Source organism: Rhinolophus hipposideros (genome assembly GCF_964194185.1).
Source record: "Rhinolophus hipposideros genome assembly, chromosome: 10".
Lineage (NCBI taxonomy): Eukaryota > Metazoa > Chordata > Mammalia > Chiroptera > Rhinolophidae > Rhinolophus > Rhinolophus hipposideros.
In genome coordinates, this window is record NC_138056.1 from 45,032,918 (window position 1) to 45,055,847 (window position 22,930).

Here is a 22,930-nt window from a genome sequence, read left to right on the forward strand (position 1 = left end):
AAATTATTCAACTGTAGTAGAGTTCAGGCTCTAAAATCTATAAATAAATCACTCAACTGGACATAACTGAGAGTATAAAATTTATCTATCTTAAATTAGTTTTGTATTTCCTAAGGAACTAGCAGCATTTTTATGTTTATGTTTTCTCTGTTTATTTGCTGATGTATCCTCCCACCCTTGAACAATGGTTCAGAGCAGGTGGTCAGCAAATATTTGTTAAATGAATGACTTGCGTAGATAGAAGACATACTATTAGGGAGGGACTCTGAAAGCCATAATTTAAAAGATAAGCCTTGACCAATACTAACAGAAGCTACATTACAGCCCGATTTTAGTATATTCAGCCACCATCACAATCAATTTTAGAATATTTTGCTCATCCCAAAAAGAAACCTCATATTCTTTAGCAGTCAGTCCTTATTTTGCCCAAATCCCCTCTCCCTTCTGTCTTTCTAGCTTTCTAGAATTAGGCAGCCAACACTCTTCTTTCTGTCTCTGTGTCACCTAGAACTTTTGATCTTTCCTAATCCTTACTCATTCTAGTTTCTTCACTCCTTGCTCCAACTCCCAACTCTATCAGGAGCTATGTTTTCCATAGTGCCACCTTCTCAAGAGTTTGTATTTCATTGTATTTATCAAATATGATTTGCATATAGTTGGATCTATTCTTGTTTCTTTCTCCAACCAGATCATAGCTTTTTAAAGGAAAAGAAGATCCAGCTTCATGGGTGTCTGACGTGTGCAGTCATACAGGACCCTGTACTTAGAAGGGCCCCATGCCTGGTTGAATGATATGCTGTTGCTGACTTGAAATTCTTAAAACTTTTTGACAACCTTCCTTTTTTTCTATATTTCCCTTGTAGGCCAACTCTCTATGATTGACACACTTTTCTTTACACATCAGAACATTCCATAAGATTATAATTAAGAGCTTCTGGCCTGGAAGTCATTTTGTCTCTTTCGGGTGACTTTGAGACTCTCTTTATTTGTCACTAAATTTATTTTTAATCTCCATTGAATTTAAAGAATGCAATTTATTCCTCTGGTTTCCTGAGATTTGAATGTTAGCTGGTCATTGTAGCCTTCATATTTTGACAATATTCACATGCTTATAAACACACATACAATGGAACATTATTTGTTAGACATTTCTGAGCAGTTAACCATTTAGGACCCTCATTTGCTAATCTACAATCTCTTCCATTTATCTTCTTATGTAGGAACCCAGGATGGGACATTTGAAGGCAATAAGAGAAACACTCTGGCTCTCACTGTCTTTAGTTAGTTCCCTCCCTTGCCACAGCTCTGTGTATCCCTGAGCCTTTATCTACCACCCACAGTTTCTGACCCCACCCAACTATCACCAGTCCAAGTCCCCAGAAGGAGAGAAACACTGAATCTGTCTGTTTCTGTTAATTATAAACAAAACAAAATAATGCCCCCCCACCAGACCCCAGAAAACAAATGAATAACAGAAAAAGAAGTAAAAGGAGAAACAAAACAAACAAACAAAACAAAAACAAAGGTACGGGGAAAGCCTGGTGATGTTAGGGCCTAAATGAGGCTCCTGTACAGAGAAAAGCCATAGTACCTTGTTGGTTTAGGAACCGAAGGCTTTCTTTTACCTCACAGATGCCTCAGATTCAGTAGGATGGAGGCTGTGGAAAAATGGTTCCAGAGGAACCCCTATGGGGCTAGAATTAATTAGTAAGAGCTAAAAAAAGTTTGGGGGAGGAATAGTCATTAACTGCCCCCACTAGGCCATACCAAAAACGGGTCCCAGTTTCTCATAATTCCTCACGGTGGATGATCTTGTGATAAATGGGGTCTAACCATAATCACGACTGCTTTCATTTAGGCCATGCTTCTTTACCAAACCTCAAGTTTATCCTTTTCCAGAGAGATGCAGATTTTTCATTCAGGAAACATGTTATGTTACAGCTTCAAAATAGAATGCCCAAAGTACTAAGATAGCATGCTTAGGTAACAACAACAACAAAAAGTTATTAACTTCTTTTTAGAATTCAAAAGTCACCAAGTCAAAGACTTCCCAATCTTCTCGCAGTGAGGTGGAATTTTAGCATAGAGCTCAATCTTTTTTTTTCATTTTTGGATACAGAATTCTAAGTCCTGTGCCTGGAAGAGACCTATCTAAATCAACCTATGGTGGAAATTTACATATTGAGTTTATGAATAATTCAGAGGTATTACATTTAAACAAAGTTTATAAATTTCTACTTGACTTATGTCTTGAGTCAGAGCCATGAGATATGGACCAGTGACTTATGATTTTGCAGTAAACTGAGGAAAAGGAAAATTAGAAAGCCCTGTCTCTAACAGCAGTGTCATTCCTTCCGACCATTCCAGAAAATTTTTCTATGTTGTTCTTAGTTCATAGAGTACATTAGCAATACTATTTAAAGTAAACAGAAACACTAGGGATTTCCTGGAATTTTAATCATAAAAGTAAATGAAGGCAATTTTACGGTAAAAAAACATCAAGGAAATCAAGAAAGTAAAGCTACATTTCAGAGGAAAAGCAAAAATTTGTGACTTTTCTAAGTTGCCAGATTCAACTTAAACTTTCAAGGTCCATCACATAGAAAAGTACAATAATTGGCTGCTCTGGTTTTCCATTTCCTTTTCCCAGTGAAGATGCCTCTTGATTAATTAACATTCATATATGTATGGCTATGCCTTAAACGAAGTGGCCCCAGAGGTCAGTCAAATCTTCAATGTCCTGTAATGTGCTATAAGCCACTAACTTTTGAAAGAAGGCGCCCTGAGAATGAAACCCAGCTCTGGTTCAGAGTAACATATAACCTTATTGAGAGAGGATGCAGAGACATGGTGTTTAGACAGAAGTAGTGTTGTTTGATCACAAATTGTGGTGTATTTTCTCATTCTTTGCAATCATAACAGAAAATATTCATTGGCTTCCTGCCTGGCAGCTCAAGAAATTGCTACTACTCATAATTCTCAGTTTATTCTAGGATAATGCAATACCTAACAAAACCTTTGATCCCATCTATTTCCTTTTTAAATTTATTTTTATTATTGTTTTTTTTTAGTGATGCACAGAATTTTGTTTATTTTTCCTAAGTTATATTATTGATTATACAACATTCAACCATACACTTAGTGTGTTTCTTTTTTCTTCTTTTTAATTAAAATTATTGGGGTAGCATTGGTTAGTAAAATTATATAGGCTTCAAGTGTATAATACATCATCTATATATTGCTTTGTGTATTTATCACCCAGAGTCAGTTCTCCTTCCATCACCAATATTTGATCTCCTTTACCCTCTTCTACCATCCCCTTTCCCCTTATCCTCTGGTAACCACTAAACTGTTGTCTGCACCTATGAGTTTTTGTTTGTCTTGTTTGTTTGTTGCTTTTAGTTCTGTATCCCACATATGAGTGAAATCACATGGTTCTCGACTTCTTCTTTCTGACGTTTTGCTTAGTATGCTAATCTCAAGATTTATCCATGAAGTCACAAATGGCAGTATTTTATTTTTTCTCATGGCCGAGTAATATTTCATTGTGTATATGTACCACATCTTTTTCCAAGCAATCATCTATTGAAGGACACCTTGGTTGTTTTCATTACTTGGTTACCATGAATAATGTAAGATTATCTCTTTGTCTTTAATCTTTGGCATTTTAATCATGATGTGTCTTGGTGTGGACCTCTTTGGATTCATCTTGTTTGGACTTGTATATCTATTTCCTTTTCTAGGTTAGGGAAGTTTTCCATCATTATTTTTTTAAATAGTTTTTCAATTCCTTACTCTCTCTCTTCTCCTTCTGGTAGCTCTATCATGAGAATGTTGGTGCACTTGATGTTGTCCTAGAGGCCCCTTAAATTATCCTCATATTTTTCGATTCTTTTTTCTTTTTGATGTGTTTTCTGCTACCTTATCTTCCAAATTGATGATTGGAGCTTCTGTTTCATCTAATCTACTGTTGATTCCCTCTAATGTATTTTTTATTTCAGTTATTGAATTCTTTATTTCTTTTATTTTTCCTATCTCTTTGTTGAAGTTCTCACTGAGATCATTGAGCATCCTTATAATTAGTGTTTTGAACTCTGCATCTGGTAGATTGCTTGTCTCCATTTTGCTTAGTTCTTTTTCTGGAGCTTTTTTCCGTTCTTTTATATGGGACATGTTTCTTTGTCTCCCTATTTTGGCTTCCTCCCTGTGTTTGTTTCTATGTATTAGGTAGAGTTGCTATGTCTCTGTATCTTAGTTGAGTGGTCCTACATAGTAGGTGTCCTCTGGGGCCCAGTGGTGCAGTCTACTAGTCACCTGAGCCAGATGCTGCAGGTGTGGCCCTTGTATGGGTTGTGTGTGCCCTCCTGTTGTAGTAGTTGAGTCTTGGTTGCTCTTAGCCTATCAGTGGGAGGATGACCCTTGGGCTGATTTGGTTTAAGGACTGACTGTGACTACAGTGGATGAGATGTTGTGCAAGGGCTGATCCTGTGGAATAGGATTTAGACCAATAATAGACCAATAATTGGCTGAGATTCTGTATCAACTCTATTTTTTTTTTTACCCTGTTATTGTCCCTGTCACAATCCTTAACCCAAATATTAAACTATTTTGACTGGAACTCTCTCCCTATCTTGGACATAGTTCCTCTCTATGAGTTTTCTTTGGAGAAGGAGAATAGGAGAGATGGATGTCATCCTGGAGAATGACATGGGGAGACAAGAGAAGGAATGAATGAAAAATTGTGTTCCAGATGAAGGAGGAGCCAACAAAGGAAGGGTATCTCAGGAATCAAACACTTTATCACAAGCCAGAGTACCTTCTTTATTACTGACCCTTTCCTGACCTGACTCCACCCCTGAGGGACATAGCTCAACCTTGACCAATGATTTCCAAGTACTAGGGAGAGCAGGGGGTCAGAAGATCAGCAGTAAAGAATAAAAGGCCACTCCTTCTAGCAGCAGACATACTTTCTGACACCTCTGTGGTCTCTGTAAGCTCTCAGACCTGACACCATGGTGCATTTTACTGGTGAGGAGAAGGCTGTTATCGCTAATATGTGGGGCAAAGTGAATGTGGAAGAGGCTGGAGGCGAGGCCCTGGGCAGGTAGGAACTGGGATTCAATGCATGGGAAAGGACAATGAATATAAGCCTGGAAAAATGACTAGGGAAGTCTTTTAAGATTTTTGTAAGTCTCTGATTTTCCACCTCATATGGTTCCATCTTATAGGCTCCTGGTTGTCTACCCTTGGACCCAGAGGTTCTTTGACAGTTTTGGCAATCTGTCCTCTTCCTCTGCCATAATGGGTAACCCCAAGGTCAAGGCCCATGGCAAGAAGGTGCTGACTTCCTTTGGAGATGCTATTAAGAACATGGACAACCTCAAGAGCACCTTTGCTAAGCTGAGCGAGCTGCACTGTGACAAGCTGCATGTGGATCCTGAGAACTTCAGGGTGAGTTCAGGAGAAGTTCATGTACTCCTTTTTGTTTTTTTTACTTCGGAATTATAATGGAAGTTGAGTCTTTGATTGGGAAAACTGACAAAAATCTAAGAACATATGGGTTATGGTGTTAAGAGAGAAGTGGGCATAACCATCTTGACTCAGGAATAGTGACGAGAAAGAGTGATTAACAGCCTAGGTTTGCTTAAAATTTTTCAGGAAATTTGTCAGAACTGGATGTCTTTATCCTAGAGAATAACATCAGAAAATAGCAAACTTTCTTAAGGAGGGATGGAATTTGGCTTTGCGTAGATAAAGGCCTGTCTCAAGGAAAGAGAAATGCCTTATGTTATATGGTTCCTGGTGACTGAAATTTAGGAAGAGATTTTGGAGAAAGAATTTTAGACCAAATATCTCAAAAATACAAGTTTTCTAAAGTATGTTCAATTACTTGTCAGTATTGTAAGTGGAGGCTTGTTCTGACGTTGGTTGGAGACATTAAGTAAACCCACTCTGCAGCCCACGAAACCTTGAAATCTTGTGATTATAGGAATTAGACAATTGGTAAATGAGAGAGGGAGATGTAAATTAAAATGGTGAAATAGGAGTGAGGGTGGATATACGTGGACAGAATGTTGAATTTCAACAGAATGATGAAAGGGCACGTAAAAAATGAATTGAATTTAAGGACTAGGTTATCTGAGTTTATCATATAGGGACAACCCTTGGGGCAGTTTGTACAGAGTTGGCAGGTACAGAGTTGGCAGGAGTATAGATACTAAGCTATTTTTTCTAGAACTTTTTTTTTTGAAACTTCTACTCAACATGCCTATTTGTCATTTTGTCTTTCACCTAACAGCTCCTGGGCAACGTGCTGGTGATTATTCTGGCTTCTCATTTTGGCAAGGAATTCACCCCTGATGTGCAGGCGGCTTGGCAGAAGCTGGTGGCCAGTGTTGCCAATGCTCTGGCCCACAAATACCATTGAGTCCTCTTTCCAGTTCACCAGTTCCCATTTGTGTTCCCATTCTCTCTTTCCACACATTGGGACTGAGTTTTGGCCTTGACAGCACAGCTTCTGTTGAATAAAGTACATTCTGTTCAGTAATCAGAAATTAATATTGTACTTTCTCCATCTTTTACTCTTGTGTTAGAGGTGAAAAGTCTCATTGACGGAGGGGTGGGGAGAAACATAAGAAAAAATGTTTCATATTATTTCCTTTCAGGGGAAATAAGGAAAAGAAAAAAGAAAAAAAAGAAAAAATGAGAACTCCTTTGAGAAATGTGAATTATGGGAGGATTCTACAGGATATGGAGAATGGCGAGATGGGGAGAAGTTTTTTGGGAGGGGGAAAGGGTTAGTTAAGTTAGAAGGGACTTATACAAAACTGTGACAAAAACTTTCTGTAAAGTGGAAGGAATGAAGTGGTAAACAGTGCCTAAGGGGGGAAATAAAGTAGATTTGTGGTACATGTCAGAATTCAGGGTTAAAATAAAATGTTTTGTAAGGATCCCAGGTCTAGGCTCAGGTTACTATTTCAATTTGCCATAATGTACATTTGAGTCAACTAGCTTGTCATACATCTTGTGAGATTGAATTGGAGATAAAAAGATGAGTTAAGAGATAGCTGGGAGCTTTCCAGAAAAATCTCTATGAACCAACAATAGCTTGCACTGTCCTGAAGGATTCCACTATCTTACTGGGGAGGCAAGGCTGAGAAACATGAAATCATTGTGCATTATCTTCTGATTAAATGTAACATGCACTAAAATAAAGTTAGAGTGAGGACATTGTGTGGATTTTAAGGGGTGGGGGAATGGCCAAGACTTCACCTAGGACATAAGATATTAACAAAAGCTTATAGTCTAAAACCAGCAAGCTAGGTCTTGGTGACTTGCATGGAAATGGCTCACTAGAAGTAGAGGAGAGAGTAAGACATAGGTAGAGTATTAGAAAAGACTAGATAATGCAAGGCCCTGAAAACATAAAAAAGTTATTGTTATGCTATTGGCAAGAGTAAACAGTAAATATTTTAAGAACTCTAAATGACTCAAGGAATAAGATTGAGGGGGGAAATGCTTAATGCACACAAAATGAATTCAAAATTGCAGAGACTAGACATGGATGCTAATTCAGAGGATCAAACATAATGGCCTAAACTCAAGAAGAGCAGTGAGGTCTGCAAAAAGAGAAAGATAAACAAAGGTAGAATGAGGTCATTGTATCTAATTGGCTGGGATAGATAAGAAGGAAGCAGGTGGTAGTAGATGACTAAAAGCTCTCAGCCTAGGTAAATCTAACAAGAAGAGGCCATTTGCAGACCTGGGGACACTTGTGTAGGAATGGCATTAACTGAATTACTCTTAAGGAAGCTATTGCTAGGTTGCTCAGGAAGACCTGACCTTCAGGCCTTGAGTCAAACTCTCAGATCAAAGCTTGAGATCTTCACACTTTACAAGTTTGAGTATCATATCTTGAGAAATTCAACTCTTTTAAGCATTTCATTGCCCTCACACATGAGAATTTGTCCTTGTGAATTACCTTCTAATTTGACCTATGTTTCCACAATGGGGATGAGAGACCAATGATTATTGCAGTTGCTGGCTGTCAATGAGCCCTATAGTCTCTCATTATGCTCCTAAACTGAGTAAGCAGAGGCTATTCATGGCACTAAACTTTTTTACACAGTCAGTCAACAAATGAGAGCAACATACATTTTTTATTAGTTTCTGGTTGTACAAAACAATGTAATAGTTAGGCATTTACACCCCTCACAAAGTGATAACCTTTCTCCCCCAATCTACTGCCTCTCTGACATTGTATGTAGCTGTTACAATTCCACTGACTCTATTCCCTATGCTGTACTCCACATCCTGTAATTATATATATATAATTATAGTTGACATTCATTTTATCGCAACTTCTAGAAACTTTATTACTTAATATCTTCACATAGCAAACATCTTCATATCATTATAACTCCAGCTCTCTTAAATAAATTGTTGCTTACATAATTGTGTCCCACTCACATCAAAAATATTAATTTTCCTCATAGCAAATAATAATATAAAATTATTTTGCTGATTGATTTCCTTATTCTATGTATCTCCAACTCTACAGAATACAATTCCATGAAACCAGTTTCCTTCTCTGAATTATTTATCTTAAATCAAATCACCAGTACATAGAGCAATCAATGGTGATTAGTAGTCAATATATTTGTCAAAAGACTATTTGAAAACACCTTACATGACTTTTGTAAAGAACCAGCTTTCTAGGTGAGAATTCAGGCAGTCACATGGGAAGAATAGAAGGGTAGAACAGCTATGAACAAGGAAGCATCAGCAAGCTTTTGGAAGAGGTTGCCTTGAAAGCAAAGAGAAAATCACTGGTTACGATGACTGTTGGAATCACTGTCTGAGTTTCTGGGAACAATGGGAAGGTTTTTCACAGACAGGAGTGACCAGCTTGATGGAGGGTGATTAAGAATCATATTTACACTTGTTAAGGCTTTCAGAGGCTTGGCCACTGGTCTCTGAGTCATCCTCCTAGGAAAGGTTCCACACTGATTCCATCAAATGTGGTCAAATATCTGTCTGCAGTAATCTCACAATGCTCCATTCTCAAAGAGACCCTAATCTTACTTCCCTTCAGGCTCTGTACCCTTCTCCTTCATTCCAATAAATTTGTCCCCATCCCATCCTTAGAGTGTGAGAAATCACAACATTTCTGCTTATAACTACAAAATAGCTATTGAGATATTGGTAAATTTTATCCTCATGGCCTTTAAGATTTTCCTGAGTCTCCATCAATGAGAAGGCAAATCTTCACATGAGATCATAAGAACTGAAAGAATTTTGCCTGAAATATTATGATCTTAGGCAGTCTGATATGCCAGAAGAAAAATAATTTGAAGATAGAGATCTCCTCTAATCAAATTCACAGGTAACTTCATAATCTCCATTTTTATTTGATCACCCGGTCTCTAGTCTTAGGAACAAATAATCAAGCCAGATTTTCAAAGCTTTAAGACTCCTGATCAGATAACAGAGATCATGTATCACTCTCAGAGGAAAAGAAAAATTAGTAGGAACTCGGACTCTGTCACACTGGAAGTGTGTCTTGTCAAAAACTTCAGTGAATTAGAGATAAAGCTTTCCAAAGTGCAGTGATATCCTAGGTATGATTGTGTGGACTACTAGTCAAAGAAAAATATAACCTCTGCCCCTTTAGAGTTGTTGCACAAACACACAATAGAAAGCAAAGGAGGTACTTCCTGATGTTAATTCTTGGACTAAGACCAGTTGAAAAGTGGACCTAGCAAGGAACAACTTTATTTTTCAAATAATAATAATAGCAGTAGTAGTAGTGGTGGTGGTAATAGTAATAATACTAATACTAACACTAATAATAAATGTTCTGCTAAGAATACTTCCGTGATTGTTTTCAGTTATATTTGACCCACATGTTGTTAAGTATGTGAGAAACTCAGGGATTATATGTTGAGCTGTGCGTGTGTGTGTGTGTGTGTGTGTGTGTGTGTGTGTGTCTGCAAGTTTCTCATTCAATTTTTGTATGAAATAGAGATTTTGACAATAAAATAAAACAACAGGTTAGCAAGAGAAATATAACCTTGGGACATAAATTTAGAAGGAACATATATTGGGAGTTCTTCAAGTTAAAGATGTAGGAGAGTTCTAATGGGAGAACTGGCATCATGGCCCAAGAACTCCTCAGAACCAGACAATTATGTGGTCCTGAGTGAAAACTTCAGTGAAGGCAAAGAATCTGAATGGAGGTAAAGTATCAATGTGGGGATTTGGTGGAGAAAAATTAACCTAGGTCTCAGAGGGTAAGGTCCAGGAAAGAATTCTAATTCTGTTCTACTTACGGGAACATATTTTCTAAAAGCAGCTAGTTTGTTACAAAACCTTATGAGGCTAGGTTAGGGATGGGAGGGGCTGGAGGTCAGAGCAGGGAATAACTCTTTTTAAAGCCTACTCCAAAAAATTAATCCTGGGCTTTGCAAAGACCTCTATGGTTTAAGTGGGAAGAGTTGCCTAGATTAAACTGATTGCATGCCATCAGGAAAGGCAGTTCACAAGTGTGTGACTGGCTACCGTACTACAAGGAAAAGAGATCATTACAAACTGCTCAGAGAGATGGCAATGTATGTGTTGAAAATGACACAGAAGAGGCTCAGAAGCCAGCTCAGGGCAACAGATCAGCACAATGTGATCAAAAGGAAAAGGAAAGAAATTGCATACAGTAGTTAGTTAGGAAGGACAGATCTCAGGAGTTTTTGTATTACTAAAGGTTAATATCCATTTATAGGCAAGAGTGTAATGGAATAGACATGGAAGTTAGGAAGATGAACCTGCCTGTGAATGTTCAGTAGATTAGAAAGCATACTAATGTCAGGTTTACAAATCTTTACTATTTCCCGTGCCTTAGAATAATATATCCACTCTACTCTCTGATACCCAGATAATAAGGCCTGTACCCATGTTTCTGACTTTGCTTCCTTCCACTCTTCCCTCAACATATTTCACTCTGACCTTGTAATGCCTTTCTGTAGTCCCTTGCTACCATATCATCAGATGCCTCTTTTTCCTGTGACATAATATCACCTGAAATTCTTTTCTTCATTTATTTGTTTAATTATTAGTGTCAGTCTCTTCTGCCCACTAGAATGTGAGCGTCATGAGACTTGATAAGCTGTTTTGTTCCTCTAAGATTTCCAGTGCTTAACACAATGCCTGACATGATTGGCCTCGATAAATATTGGATTTTTAAATATATGGTTAAAACATTGGAAAACTGTTAGATGACTGTGATGATGATCTAGCATTGATGTGATAAGCATTTAGATGATTGGGAGCAGTGAGCATGGAAATAAATATGTGAAACAGCAATGAGCAAGAAAGAATCAAAAAGCTTTGGAAAGTGGTTATCTAGAAAGGGTGAGAGTAAAGCAAGAGTTAGAGGTAACTGCCAGAATCACTGTCTGGTTTCCTGGGAAGATAGGAGGCGGCTATTCAGAATTCACCAACATTGAGAATTGCAAGAGTCTGAGGGATTTCAGTGTATGCACACTGTTGGAGATGAGCATTGGGGCTGTTACAGAACAAGTACCCTGAGCCATTACCTTAGCTTGGGCCCACAACTAAGCATAAGTAAGATTCCTTGCTGTGGTCAAAGTTTTCTCTTCTTTCTTTTATTTCATCTCTCTCTCTCTGTCTCTCTCTGTCTGTCTGTCTCTCTCTCTCTTTCTCTCTCTCTTTTTTTCTCTCTCTCTCTTTGTCCACAGTATTTGCTAATTGTTTATTTATCAAGAGAAACTATTCCTTAGTCCAAATATTCATGTTTCATAGTTCAGGAACACAGGTCATTGACAAATTTCCATGGAAATCAAATCAAAGAAATTCTTTACATTTTGAAATCACTTTGCACTGTGAGTGATACCAGCCTTCCTCATCTCCTCAAAATCTTTCATGGAATCATAATTTCCGAAGAAATCTGAGTATAGCTTCTTCCTTGGTTCAGCCGCAGCAAACTTATAGAAAGCTGCAACTCTTAGGGTTACAATTGTTCCAACAATACGAAATCACAGACACTTGGCGAGAAAGCTACACATCTGAGGTTTTGCCAAAGCACTGGAAGGCATTGTAGTTGCATTCTTTCTTAATACCAACATCTTTCCTGATGGAGAAATGGACATTGACCTCTGCTCTTGAAGCAACTCTTTTTGGAATTTATTCAACTCTTTTCTTTATATCTCTGTACTGAAGTACTAACATCAGTAAAGCTTGGGATTGAAAGCTCACAGATAATCAAGTCTTTCATGGTAAAATACCTTTTGGCACCTTAGCAATTCTTTTCCACATTTCACATTTAAGTCTTTTTCAAGCTGAATAAGTAAAAGTCTATTACTATATCAAATAGACAGAAAGGATTTATTTTGCAAAACCAGAAACTTGGCTCTAATAATATTGGGCTAAACTCTTTAAATTTTAGAGTACCTCTGTAAATACACACGGAGATTATTGATTGATCTCCAGGAGAAACAAACAAACAAACAAACAAGGCTGGAACTCAAAATGTGGGGACAATAACCTCTGTCTGAGAGAAAAAAGAAAAATTACATAAGCCATTTTTTCCCCCACTGGAAGTGTGTCCTGTCTAGTCCTATAAACGCTTGTTTGAGATTCATGAGACCAAAGTAACTTTGCTCACAGCAACAGTACTGTGTGGCATACAATGAAGATTTCCTCTGACTGAGGAGATATGAGGAGAAGTTAAACACAGCAAAGGGAATGTGGATCCAGTATATGCTAGAGACAATTCTTTTAATCCATACATATTTTCATGGAGTCTTCTAATACTCCCTTCACTGAACACAGGAACACCTATTTCCCCAACACCTAAATGACCCAAATGAGTAGATAGATACATGATATTGTCCAGAGACATTGTCTATATAATTAGAGTGAAAAAATTTGCTCAGACAAGTGGATAGATTATTAATAGAAATCAACAACAAAGAGATAATGCTCAATTATTCTCTAAATTATCCAGTTTTTATCTATCTTTTTTCCAAATTGATGACGATTGGAGTCTTTTTTCCTGTTTACAAGAATTATAAAAGTATGAACCTCATCTAAGCCTTATAAAAATTGGTAACCAAGTCGAATTGTGGCTTTTTCTATACCCTAGGTGAACAACAGAATGATGTAAACACCTGACACAATGTCCAACAGATTTCTATTTTTTCCCCTTCCTAATCCTATTCATGCCTCATGGTCAGCCTATAGGTTACCAGGGATAGTGGTGGTGGAGAGCTTGAGATATGAATTGCATAGTACATGATAGGGGAGAGAACAGAGTCCCCCTGATAGAGCCTCCTAACACTATCAGCTACACAAATGTCCATCTTGCTGACCTTCCCTTGTCCAAACCCCACCCTGGTGGTGACAATCTACTCTTGACCGATAGTCTCATTTCATTGGGAGAAGCAAGAACCTGGGGGCCAAAAATGAGGAATAAAAGGACACACAGAGAAGCAGCAGTACAAACTTGCTTCTGGCTCATCTGTGATCACCAGAAAGCTCTCAGACACAATGGTGCATTTTACTGCTGAGGAGAAGGCTGCTGTTGCTAACCTGTGGACCAAGGTGAATGTGGAGGTTGCTGGAGGCGAGATTCTGGGAAGGTAGGCACTGGTGGCCAGGGCAGAGAGCAGACAGGCAGAAGGTGTTCCTGAAAGAGGGACTGGTCAGTTTTCTTATATACTCAAACTTCCTATCTGGTCTGTGTTCATCCCATAGGCTCCTAGTTGTCTACCCTTGGACCCAGAGGTTCTTTGACAGTTTTGGGAACTTATCCTCTGAAACTGCAATAATGGGCAACCCCAAGGTCAAGGCCCATGGCAAGAAGGTGCTGAACTCCTTCGGAAATGCTGTTAAGCATATGGATGACCTCAAGGGCACCTTTTCTCACCTGAGTGAGCTGCACTGTGACAGGCTGCATGTGGATCCTGAGAACTTTAAGGTGAGTTCTGGACATGTTTGTGTTTTCTTCTTTAATCTTAGATACTTGTGTCCTCTATACGTTAAGAAACACAGGCACTTAGTCTTATCCTATAGAGGTATTTTGGGAAAGTAATATTTCAGGAAAGGTCTAGATTTTGGTAGTTAGATTGTTTCAAAGGTCACAGGTAAGACCAACTAGAGTAATTACCATGACCAGTGGAGACCACTGGCCATCTGATAGTTCTGAAACAATACATGTTGTGAAGAGCACTGGCCAAAATCGAGCTAAATGTTTTTGGCCTAGAGAATACAAATTAAGCCAGAGAAAACATCTTGCCTTTGCTAACTGAAAATTTCTATAAAAATGGATGAATATATTTCTGCATGGTTCTTAAAGGTACAACCAGAACTAAGCAGGGCAAAGTAAAAGCAATCTTTTTAATGGGTGATTGTGTGCCACCCCTACCATTAGCAGTGATTAAGTGCTCTTGTATACAAGGCATAGAATTGTTTGTCACAAGTGTCCATATAATTTGAATATATATACTATCTGGAGACTTAGACTACACGTATTAAGGTCCCTTGTACTACTCTGATCCTACTTTTAAAAAAGACAGAGTCTCTAAAGGAGAGAAGCAATTCATAGCAATGTTTTGGGGTCATGAGTTGGCAGGGCAAGTGGGAGAAGAATAGAGCCCAACGGGAGGTACATGGCTGGGAGTCACACTGAAGCTAATGTCAAGTCCATAATGATGTGCTTTTCTGGGAGCATGACCCTGAAAGTTGCTTAGGCTCTTATCAGGAAGGAAACGTGTCTTGTGTCTATTGCTGCAAGGCCAGCTTTATTCTGTACTATTTTTCTTTTTCTCCTCACTCTTTCCCCAGCTCCTTGGCAACATGATAGTGATTGTCTTGGCAACCCAGTTCAACAAGGAGTTTACCCCACAGATGCAGGCTGCCTGGCAGAAGCTGACAACTGCTGTGGCTAATGCTCTGGCCTACAAGTACCACTGAATTGCCTGTCCAGCTCTGTTTGTGCCTCCCGGAGTTCATCTCCTGAAGACTAGGGGACAATGCCCTGCCTCTAGAATTAACTCCTATATGATAAAAATAAAACAAAAATTATGCTCTATAAGGAACATCCTTGTCTTATGTCTCTTTTTTTATCTTTTATGTTGCTTCAGATAAAAGAAAGCACTCCTACAAGAATGGGAGTATTGGAGATTGGGAGTTTGGGAGGATAGAGAAGAGACTCTTGTGAGATTCTGCAAGATAAGAGTGGGTTTGATGAGGTAGTTACTGCTAAGAAGAAAAAGTAGATTCATGAGTTGGACAATGTCTTTAGAAAAAGTGGGGGAATAGAGGTATTCTCCAGACATGCAAGAAGATGTTTGATCGTGAGGGACCTGTTAGAGCTCACAGTATAGATCCTGTGTATGCTGTTATTTGCATAAACTCAAGACAGAGCTCATTTTTACTTACTACAAGAAACATATTATTATCCACTGTAGTGCAGTGAATTTGGGGTTTCCCACAGACCCAGTCAGGGGTCATGCGCTAAAATTTTCCCTAGTGTCTTCAATGGTATTAATGGACGACCCATCCCTAAAGTATATGATGAACTGAGTGCCTTGGTTTGAATCTGTTTTATCTGCTAGCTCTGTAACATGGAACATACTTCTAATTACATTAAGCCTTTGATGGAGATAAAAGGTCACTTATATGAGAAAATGATAAACCCATGAATCAGTGATAGAAGAGAAATGGGCCCTTTAAAAGCAGTGGGTGGGGTGATATATAGGTGATGTATTATAGAAATGTACGCTTGAAACCTATGTAATTTTACTAACCATTGTCACCCCAATAAATTTAATAAAAAAAGAAGTATGTGGTGAACACACAATGCAATATATAGATGATGTATTATAGAAACGTGTACTTGAAACCTATATAATTTTACAAATCAATGTCACCCCAATACATTAAAAAAATTTAAGATTAATGAAATATTACTTAAATAGGCAATCATGTATAAAATTACCCAAATCAATGCATCTAAATATGAATTAATCAAATGTGTGCATTTCAGATTCAAAGAACTCATTCAACAAATATATTGTTTCCATATAATATATTGAAAAAATATGAATATAAACTTGTGCAACTTGCTAGATTATGTTTTCAAAACAAAATATCAAATGAAAAGTTTTTTTTGTTGTTGTTGTTGTTTTGTTTTGTTTTGTTTTCTAAGCGGTGGGTGGCAGATGGGTGGCTCAGTTGGTTGGAGAGTGGACTCTGGGCAGCGGGGCTGCCAGTATGATTCCCACATGGGCCAGCAAACTGCACCCTCGGCAACTGGAGTGAAGTCAATGAGCTGCGGCTCAGCTCCCTGATGGTTAGATGGCTCAATTGGTTGGAGTGTGGGCTCTCAACCAAAAGTTTGCCAGTTTGACTCCTCGACTCCTGCAAGGGATGGTGGGCTGCGCCTCCTGCAACTAACAAAGGGGCTGGACATGGAACTGAGCTGTGCCCTCTGAGGCTGGGATTGAGGGACAACTTGACGTGGAAAACTCCTGGAGGTACACACTGTTCCCAATAAAGTCCTGTTCTCCTTCCCCAATAAAAATCTTAAAAAAAAAAAAAAAGAAAGAAAAGCAGTGGGGTGGTATAAAAGTAGAGAAGCTGCTAGAGAGGACAGTAAAAGCAGGAAAAAATGCTATTGTTGGAAGCAAAAAGAACTAGTAAAGTTTCTTGCAAATGAGAGAGATATAATTAATGGGAAATTGATCCATGTGTGGGTATAGAACTAAAAAGATGGGGTGTAACTTGGGTATAGCCATAGGAGTTTGCTGAGATTATAATGAAGTGATAGGTAAAAGAATGAACTTGACAGGAGTAATGAACCTAAGAAAATATTAAGTAAGGGACCTTTGTGGCAAAGATTCTGAAGGACCAGGAACGTAGTGAAATAGAGAGTGGAGGTCACAGACGACAGCAAGGTTCTTTGTCTGGTGAATGATAAAAAGGAACTCTATTGACAGAACAGGAAGTGCCTAGAAGTCTGTTGTTTGGAGCTGGCAAAGATCACATCCACTTTTGCAGTAGTCAACTCAAATTCCTGTACCCATTTCCTGGCATAGAAGTGAAAAGCCAGGGCTTTGGGTTTAACAAACAAAGATCAAATTACATCCCCAACGCTTTGCAAAGTTTTGCTAATGTTTTTTCAGAATTAATTTCCTCGTTTATAAAATGGAATAATGATTCCTACTTCACAAATAAGTTCCAAAATCTCAAGGAGATATTTGTGAAGTCCATTGTCTGTCATTTTTGAAAAGGTAGTGGTAGCACTATGATCTGTTCCTCTATGCCCTGTTTTATTGTGTACTTTTAACCTGATTGTATTCTTTCAAAACTCCAGACCCATAAGTCTATTTCCTTAGTATCCCATTTTTGATTGCTCAAGAATGCATCAAATACAAGGTGTCCGAGATTGAACTCTTGATCTTTTCTTAACTTATTCCTACTAAATTACCTCTCTTCTTCTGTTCCCCATCGTTCATTGCTTAAACCTGAAAATAGAGATGGCATTTTTACTTCAACTCCTCTAGAATACCATCCTATTGGTCCCTCATTTATTCTGTTCCTAAAATTCACTTATACACTAAAGCCAGAATATTTTTGAAAAATATAAATCGAATCGTGCTACCCACTACCTTGAATTTTCAATAGTTTTTGTTGGCTCTCAGGTTAAAAAAAAATTAAAATATAGTTTAAAGATCACTCATGGCATTGAATTCTATGGCTCCTCTGTACCTTTTTATCATGTAATACCCCCTCCATTGTGACCTAAATTAAAGTCACAGTGTCCATCTTTCTATATATGAATCATATAGTTTGAATTATTGTCTCTGGTTAATTTTAATCAACATTATGTTGTACAATTCATCTGTATTGTTGCATGTGAAGCAGTAGTAGATTATTTTAATTGCTGGGTAATATTTCATTCTTTTACTAACAATAATTTATTTATTCAACCAAATGAGGAGCATTTAAGTTGCTACTCTTTTGAGATTCTTATGCATATTAATGTTTCAAGCATTCCTAGACATTGTTTGGACACACACAAGCATGCATTTCTTAATATCTACAATATAATCACTAGATCATAGGTTTGGCATACATTCTGCTTTAGTAGATACTATCAAATATTTTCCAAAGCATTCAACTATTTTACACTCTCACTAGCATAGTTCAAATGTCTTTGTTAATCTACATCTTTGGAAAATTTTGGAATTCTCAATTTCCCCTCTCATCTTCTTTATATTCTTTTTCCTTTTCTTCTTTTTTTTCATTTTGTTCTTTCCTTCTGTTAGATTCTCCCTCCCTCTCCCCACCTCCCTTCCTTCCTCCTTTTCACTCTTCTTCCCTTCCTTCCCTTTTTCCTTCCTTCCATCCTTCCACTATACTGGTGGTTATGTATTTGTATATAATTGTAGTATTATTTGAATTGAGAAAAGAGTGAAATTTCCTTTGAATCTTTATTCCTGGGTCTAACTCCACTTTTTCCCTGGGGACACAGATGGGGAAATTTCATCACTTGAATTTTCCCTGAAACCCAGTCAGACTTAATGTGGCTGAATAAGGTAAATCTTTTTTCAATCTCTCTACATTCTTTCTTTAGTCACTTTATAGTTTTAAACAACTATGTTATAGGTATCAGGTATTTTTCTTTATCTTTAATTAAATTGTTCCCATTATAATTCATGCTCTCAAACACATTTCAGTAGTTGGTACAGACAATATTTATTATTTTTTATTATTTCAATGGAGGAATGAAAAAAAAAGTGTTTTCTGAATGGGGGTATTTACCCAAGATATAGAAAGAAGAGAAATTATAATTATGGCAAAATATTTATGTATTCCAACCATGTATAAATATCTCTAGTGACAAAGAGAAGTTCCATGTAGAGTCTACTTGATAAACATTCTTTTTTCTAAGACTTAGTTTTCCTATCTACAAAATGAAAGAATTGGATGAGTTAAACTAAGATGCATTCCACAATATCAGACTAAAACATCTGTGCATAAATGAGACTAAGTGTATATTTGTAGAAGCCACTGCTGAAGGAATTGTGATCAGGAAAAAAGTATAGGAAGAGCAGAGTTTCTGAGTCAAGATACTCAAGACCTAGAACAGCCAATTTCAAAGCCATTTAAAGGGAACTGAGAATGAGTGTGCATCTTATATTCTCACAAACCAGTGAACTTTTGCGATATCCTGGGCTAATCTGCTCATCGGAGCAGGGAGGGCAGGGCTAGGGCTGGGCATAAAAGGAAGAGCAGGGCCAGCTGCTACTTACACTTGCTTCTGACACAGCCGTGTTCACTAGCAACCACACAAACAGACATCATGGTGCATCTGACTGGTGAAGAGAAGGGTATCGTCACTGGCCTGTGGGGCAAGGTGAACGTGGATGAAGTTGGTGGTGAGGCCCTGGGCAGGTTGGTATCCAGGTTCCAAGGCAGGCTTGTAAGAAGAGTGAATAGCAGCTGGGTGTGTGGGGACAGAGCAGTCCCCTGGGTTTCTTCCAGGCACTGACTCCCTCTGTCCTCTGTACTGTGTTCACGCCTTAGGCTGCTGGTGGTCTACCCCTGGACTCAGAGGTTCTTTGACTCCTTTGGGGACCTGTCCTCTGCTTCTGCTGTTATGGGCAATCCTAAGGTGAAGGCTCATGGCAAGAAAGTGCTAGACTCCTTCAGTAATGGTCTGAAGAATCTCGACAACCTCAAGGGCACCTTTGCTAAGCTGAGCGAGCTGCACTGTGACAAGCTGCATGTGGATCCTGAGAACTTCAGGGTGAGTCTAGATGTTCCATTATTTTCTTTTCACTTTCTAGTCTTTCACTCTGGTTTTTTCACCTGCATATTCTTCTTCCATGTTCCTTTTTACTCTACTATATGTCATCATTTAATGCTTTTCAAAATATATATAGTTCTCTATTTTTTCTTTCAATATTCCATATTGTTTCCTTTCTCACAACTTTGCTTTTTAAATTAAGCTGTTTATTCAATGTGTTATCTTTTACTTCTCTCTCTTCCTCCCCCCCCCCACCTATTTCCTTTGCCCTACCTAGTACTCAAATTACATATACCAGCTCTCACCTGCTACTTCTACACTTGGAAAAATCCTCCACATGGGGATTGTAAATGTGCCTCAAAAAAGAGAGCACAGGATTTGATTCTAGAGGCTCCAACTAATTTCAAAATTGAAAAGTAATCAGAGCTTTATAGAGTCAAGACTCAATGGAAAGAAAAGGAAAGGGAATATTTGAGCATGATAAGACCAGAAGTAGGAAGTAGAGTAGCAATTGTTGCTAAAAGACAGCCCATCCTCTCATTAATTAATCATTAATTAGTATATGTTATAAAATATACAAATATATAGTATATATACATTTTTATGTATTTATATTATATTATATATGTACATATTATATGTATATATGTATATATGTATATATGTACATATGTATATATAGTATATATAATATAAATGCATATATATTTACTCATATATGCTGGTGGGGATAACCTGAGGATCAATTTGGGCTCAAGTATCGGCAAAAGAAAATAATTTTTGACCCCCTTTCTCAGAAGGCAAACTTGATTTCTCTGTTAATCATGTGTATATGTTTATTTACCCCCTTCCTGCAGCTGCTGGGTAACTGCTTAAGTTCTAGGGGCACAGCTTGGGATGAGCTTGGAGTATTCTGAGTCCAAGCTGGGCTCCGGCTGCTAACCATGACCATGTCTCTTGTCTCTTCCCCACAGCTCCTGGGCAACGTGCTGGTGTGTGTGCTTGCTCGCAACTTTGGCAAGGAATTCACCCCGCAGGTGCAGGCTGCCTATCAGAAGGTGGTGGTTGGTGTGGCCACTGCCCTGGCTCACAAATACCACTGAGATCCTGGCCTGTTCCTGGTTACTATTGGAAGACCCTATTTCCCTACATTCCATCTTTTGAACTTAGGGAAATAATGCCCACCCTCAAGGGTATGTCTTCTGCCTAATAAAGAACTTTCAGCTCAACTTCTTGATTCATTTCACTTATTTTATTATTTTTTTTCCTCTGTGGTTATGGTAAATTCTCTGAGGACCTGTACAGGTGGAGCTCTTGTGTCTTATAGAAAGAGGTCAAGGGAAATGAGAAAAGGAAGGGGGGTCAAACACATTCACTAATGATGATACTTCTACCTCCAAAGCACAGGAATTGTCAAGAAGGGTTGAAACATAGACAATACAGGCATAACAGGGGTTCTGTGGGGGACCTCAAACCAATGATATGGTCTTCAGTCTAATGCTCTGATATATTTTTTACAATTACTCAAAATATAATGTGCTCAATTAGAGACATAATTGTTGTTCAAGACACTGTTATGTTTTCTTTTTTTCTACTTCCTTTGCCTGCACGTTGTAGCCCATAACATTATATTCCATTAAGAATTCCTGCTCTAAGGAATAACTTCCCTCTCTCACTTGTCCCAAAACACCTCAAAAACTAGTTCCTGCTCCCTCACCTTCAGGCAAAGTTTAATGCTTGAATATCACTTGTGACCTTTTGTGATCCTGGCTTCAATGAACTTTCCAATATTGCGTAAGAAAATTTTTCCACCCCCGCCCCATTTTCCATATTTCTTTTTATTCATCACACTCATTCTCCATGCTATATAAACATTTGTGCTTGTTTTATAGTATCCTATATGACTACTGTGCCTTAAGTTCCTACATAGAAATAAGCAAATATTTATTAAATGAAATAAGTGAATGAATGGGTAATTATTCCTTGTTTTAAAATTCCTGGGACCAAAGGACAATTCTGACCATTGCACAGAATTCCTTGGGTATTAATGCTATAATATACAATGAGGAAGCACATAGGAAAGAAAAGTGCTGATCAGACTTTTGCTTTCCGATTACAGGTAGTAAAATATCTTTGAAGGATTTCTAGAAGCTTATTTATTTTTTTAATTAGTTTTAGGTGTACAAAACAATGTAATAGTTAAACATTTGTCATTTATATCACTTACGCTGTGATAAATCCCCTCCCTCCATTTACTATCCCTCTGACATCACATACAGCCATTACATTTCCACTGTCTCTATTCCTAATGTTATATTCCACTTCTTGTAACTATATATACATATATATACATATATATACATATATATATGTATATATATATATATATATATATATATATATATATATATATACACACACACACACATATATACATAAAATTGTAGTTGACATTCATTATTGTTCAGCTTCAGCTTCAGGTGTACAGTGCAGTGATCAGGCATCTACATCATCCCTGAGGTGGTCTCCCTGATGGGACAAGTGTCCATTGGATACCCTACAAAATCTTTACAATGTTACTGATTACATTCCCTAAATTGACTTTCATAACCCCTTGGCAATCTTATGGTTACTGATTATGCTTTCTAATCCCCTTGCCTTTTCCCTTATTCCCACTCCCCTTCCCAGCTAGCAACCTTCAGTTTTCCCTCTATGTCTCTGAGATTGTTTCTGATTAGTTCATTCAGTTATTCTTTTCTTTAGATTCCACATGTAAGTGAGTAGAAGCTTCTAACTTGTATACATTTCTTTAAATCTATATCATGTTCCTGTTAATTAATTTTAGACTTTATCATAATCAGAACCAGTTTGAAAATATTTTCATAATAACTGTGCCTATATTACCAGGATATAGACAATGCACTACAATTTATGGTTTCAGCACTACATTTTGAATTGCCTGAGGGCAGAGACTTTTTATATCTTTTTTTTCTTCATTGTACACAGTAGACACTGAGAATTCTTTATATCTGAATAGGATCTTTAAGAATCACAGGCTTATATCCCAGAAGCAGGGAAATGTGAGGGAGATTGTTTTCACAC

The 22,930-nt window shown here is 37.8% G+C and overlaps 3 protein-coding genes across 3 annotated transcripts; all 3 read left to right on the forward strand.

Moving 5' to 3' along the window:
* Positions 1-5,012: 5,012 nt before the first annotated feature.
* HBE1 (hemoglobin subunit epsilon 1) lies at positions 5,013-6,427 on the forward strand (the record flags this gene model as incomplete). The annotated part of the gene is made up of 3 exons (XM_081063526.1): positions 5,013-5,104; positions 5,229-5,451; positions 6,299-6,427. The coding sequence occupies 3 exons, from the start codon at positions 5,013-5,015 to the stop codon at positions 6,425-6,427; spliced, it is 444 nt and encodes a 147-aa protein (XP_080919652.1).
* Positions 6,428-13,560: 7,133 nt separating this feature from the next.
* Positions 13,561-14,985, forward strand: LOC308503856 (hemoglobin subunit epsilon-2; the record flags this gene model as incomplete). The annotated part of the gene is made up of 3 exons (XM_081063527.1): positions 13,561-13,652; positions 13,768-13,990; positions 14,857-14,985. 3 exons carry the CDS (start codon positions 13,561-13,563, stop codon positions 14,983-14,985), a joined length of 444 nt encoding a protein of 147 aa, XP_080919653.1.
* A 4,256-nt stretch (positions 14,986-19,241) lies between these two features.
* On the forward strand, positions 19,242-21,057 carry LOC308503853 (hemoglobin subunit beta-like). The gene is made up of 3 exons (XM_081063524.1): positions 19,242-19,473; positions 19,606-19,828; positions 20,803-21,057. Exons 1-3 carry the CDS (start codon positions 19,382-19,384, stop codon positions 20,929-20,931), a joined length of 444 nt encoding a protein of 147 aa, XP_080919650.1. The 5' UTR covers positions 19,242-19,381; the 3' UTR covers positions 20,932-21,057.
* Positions 21,058-22,930: the final 1,873 nt, after the last annotated feature.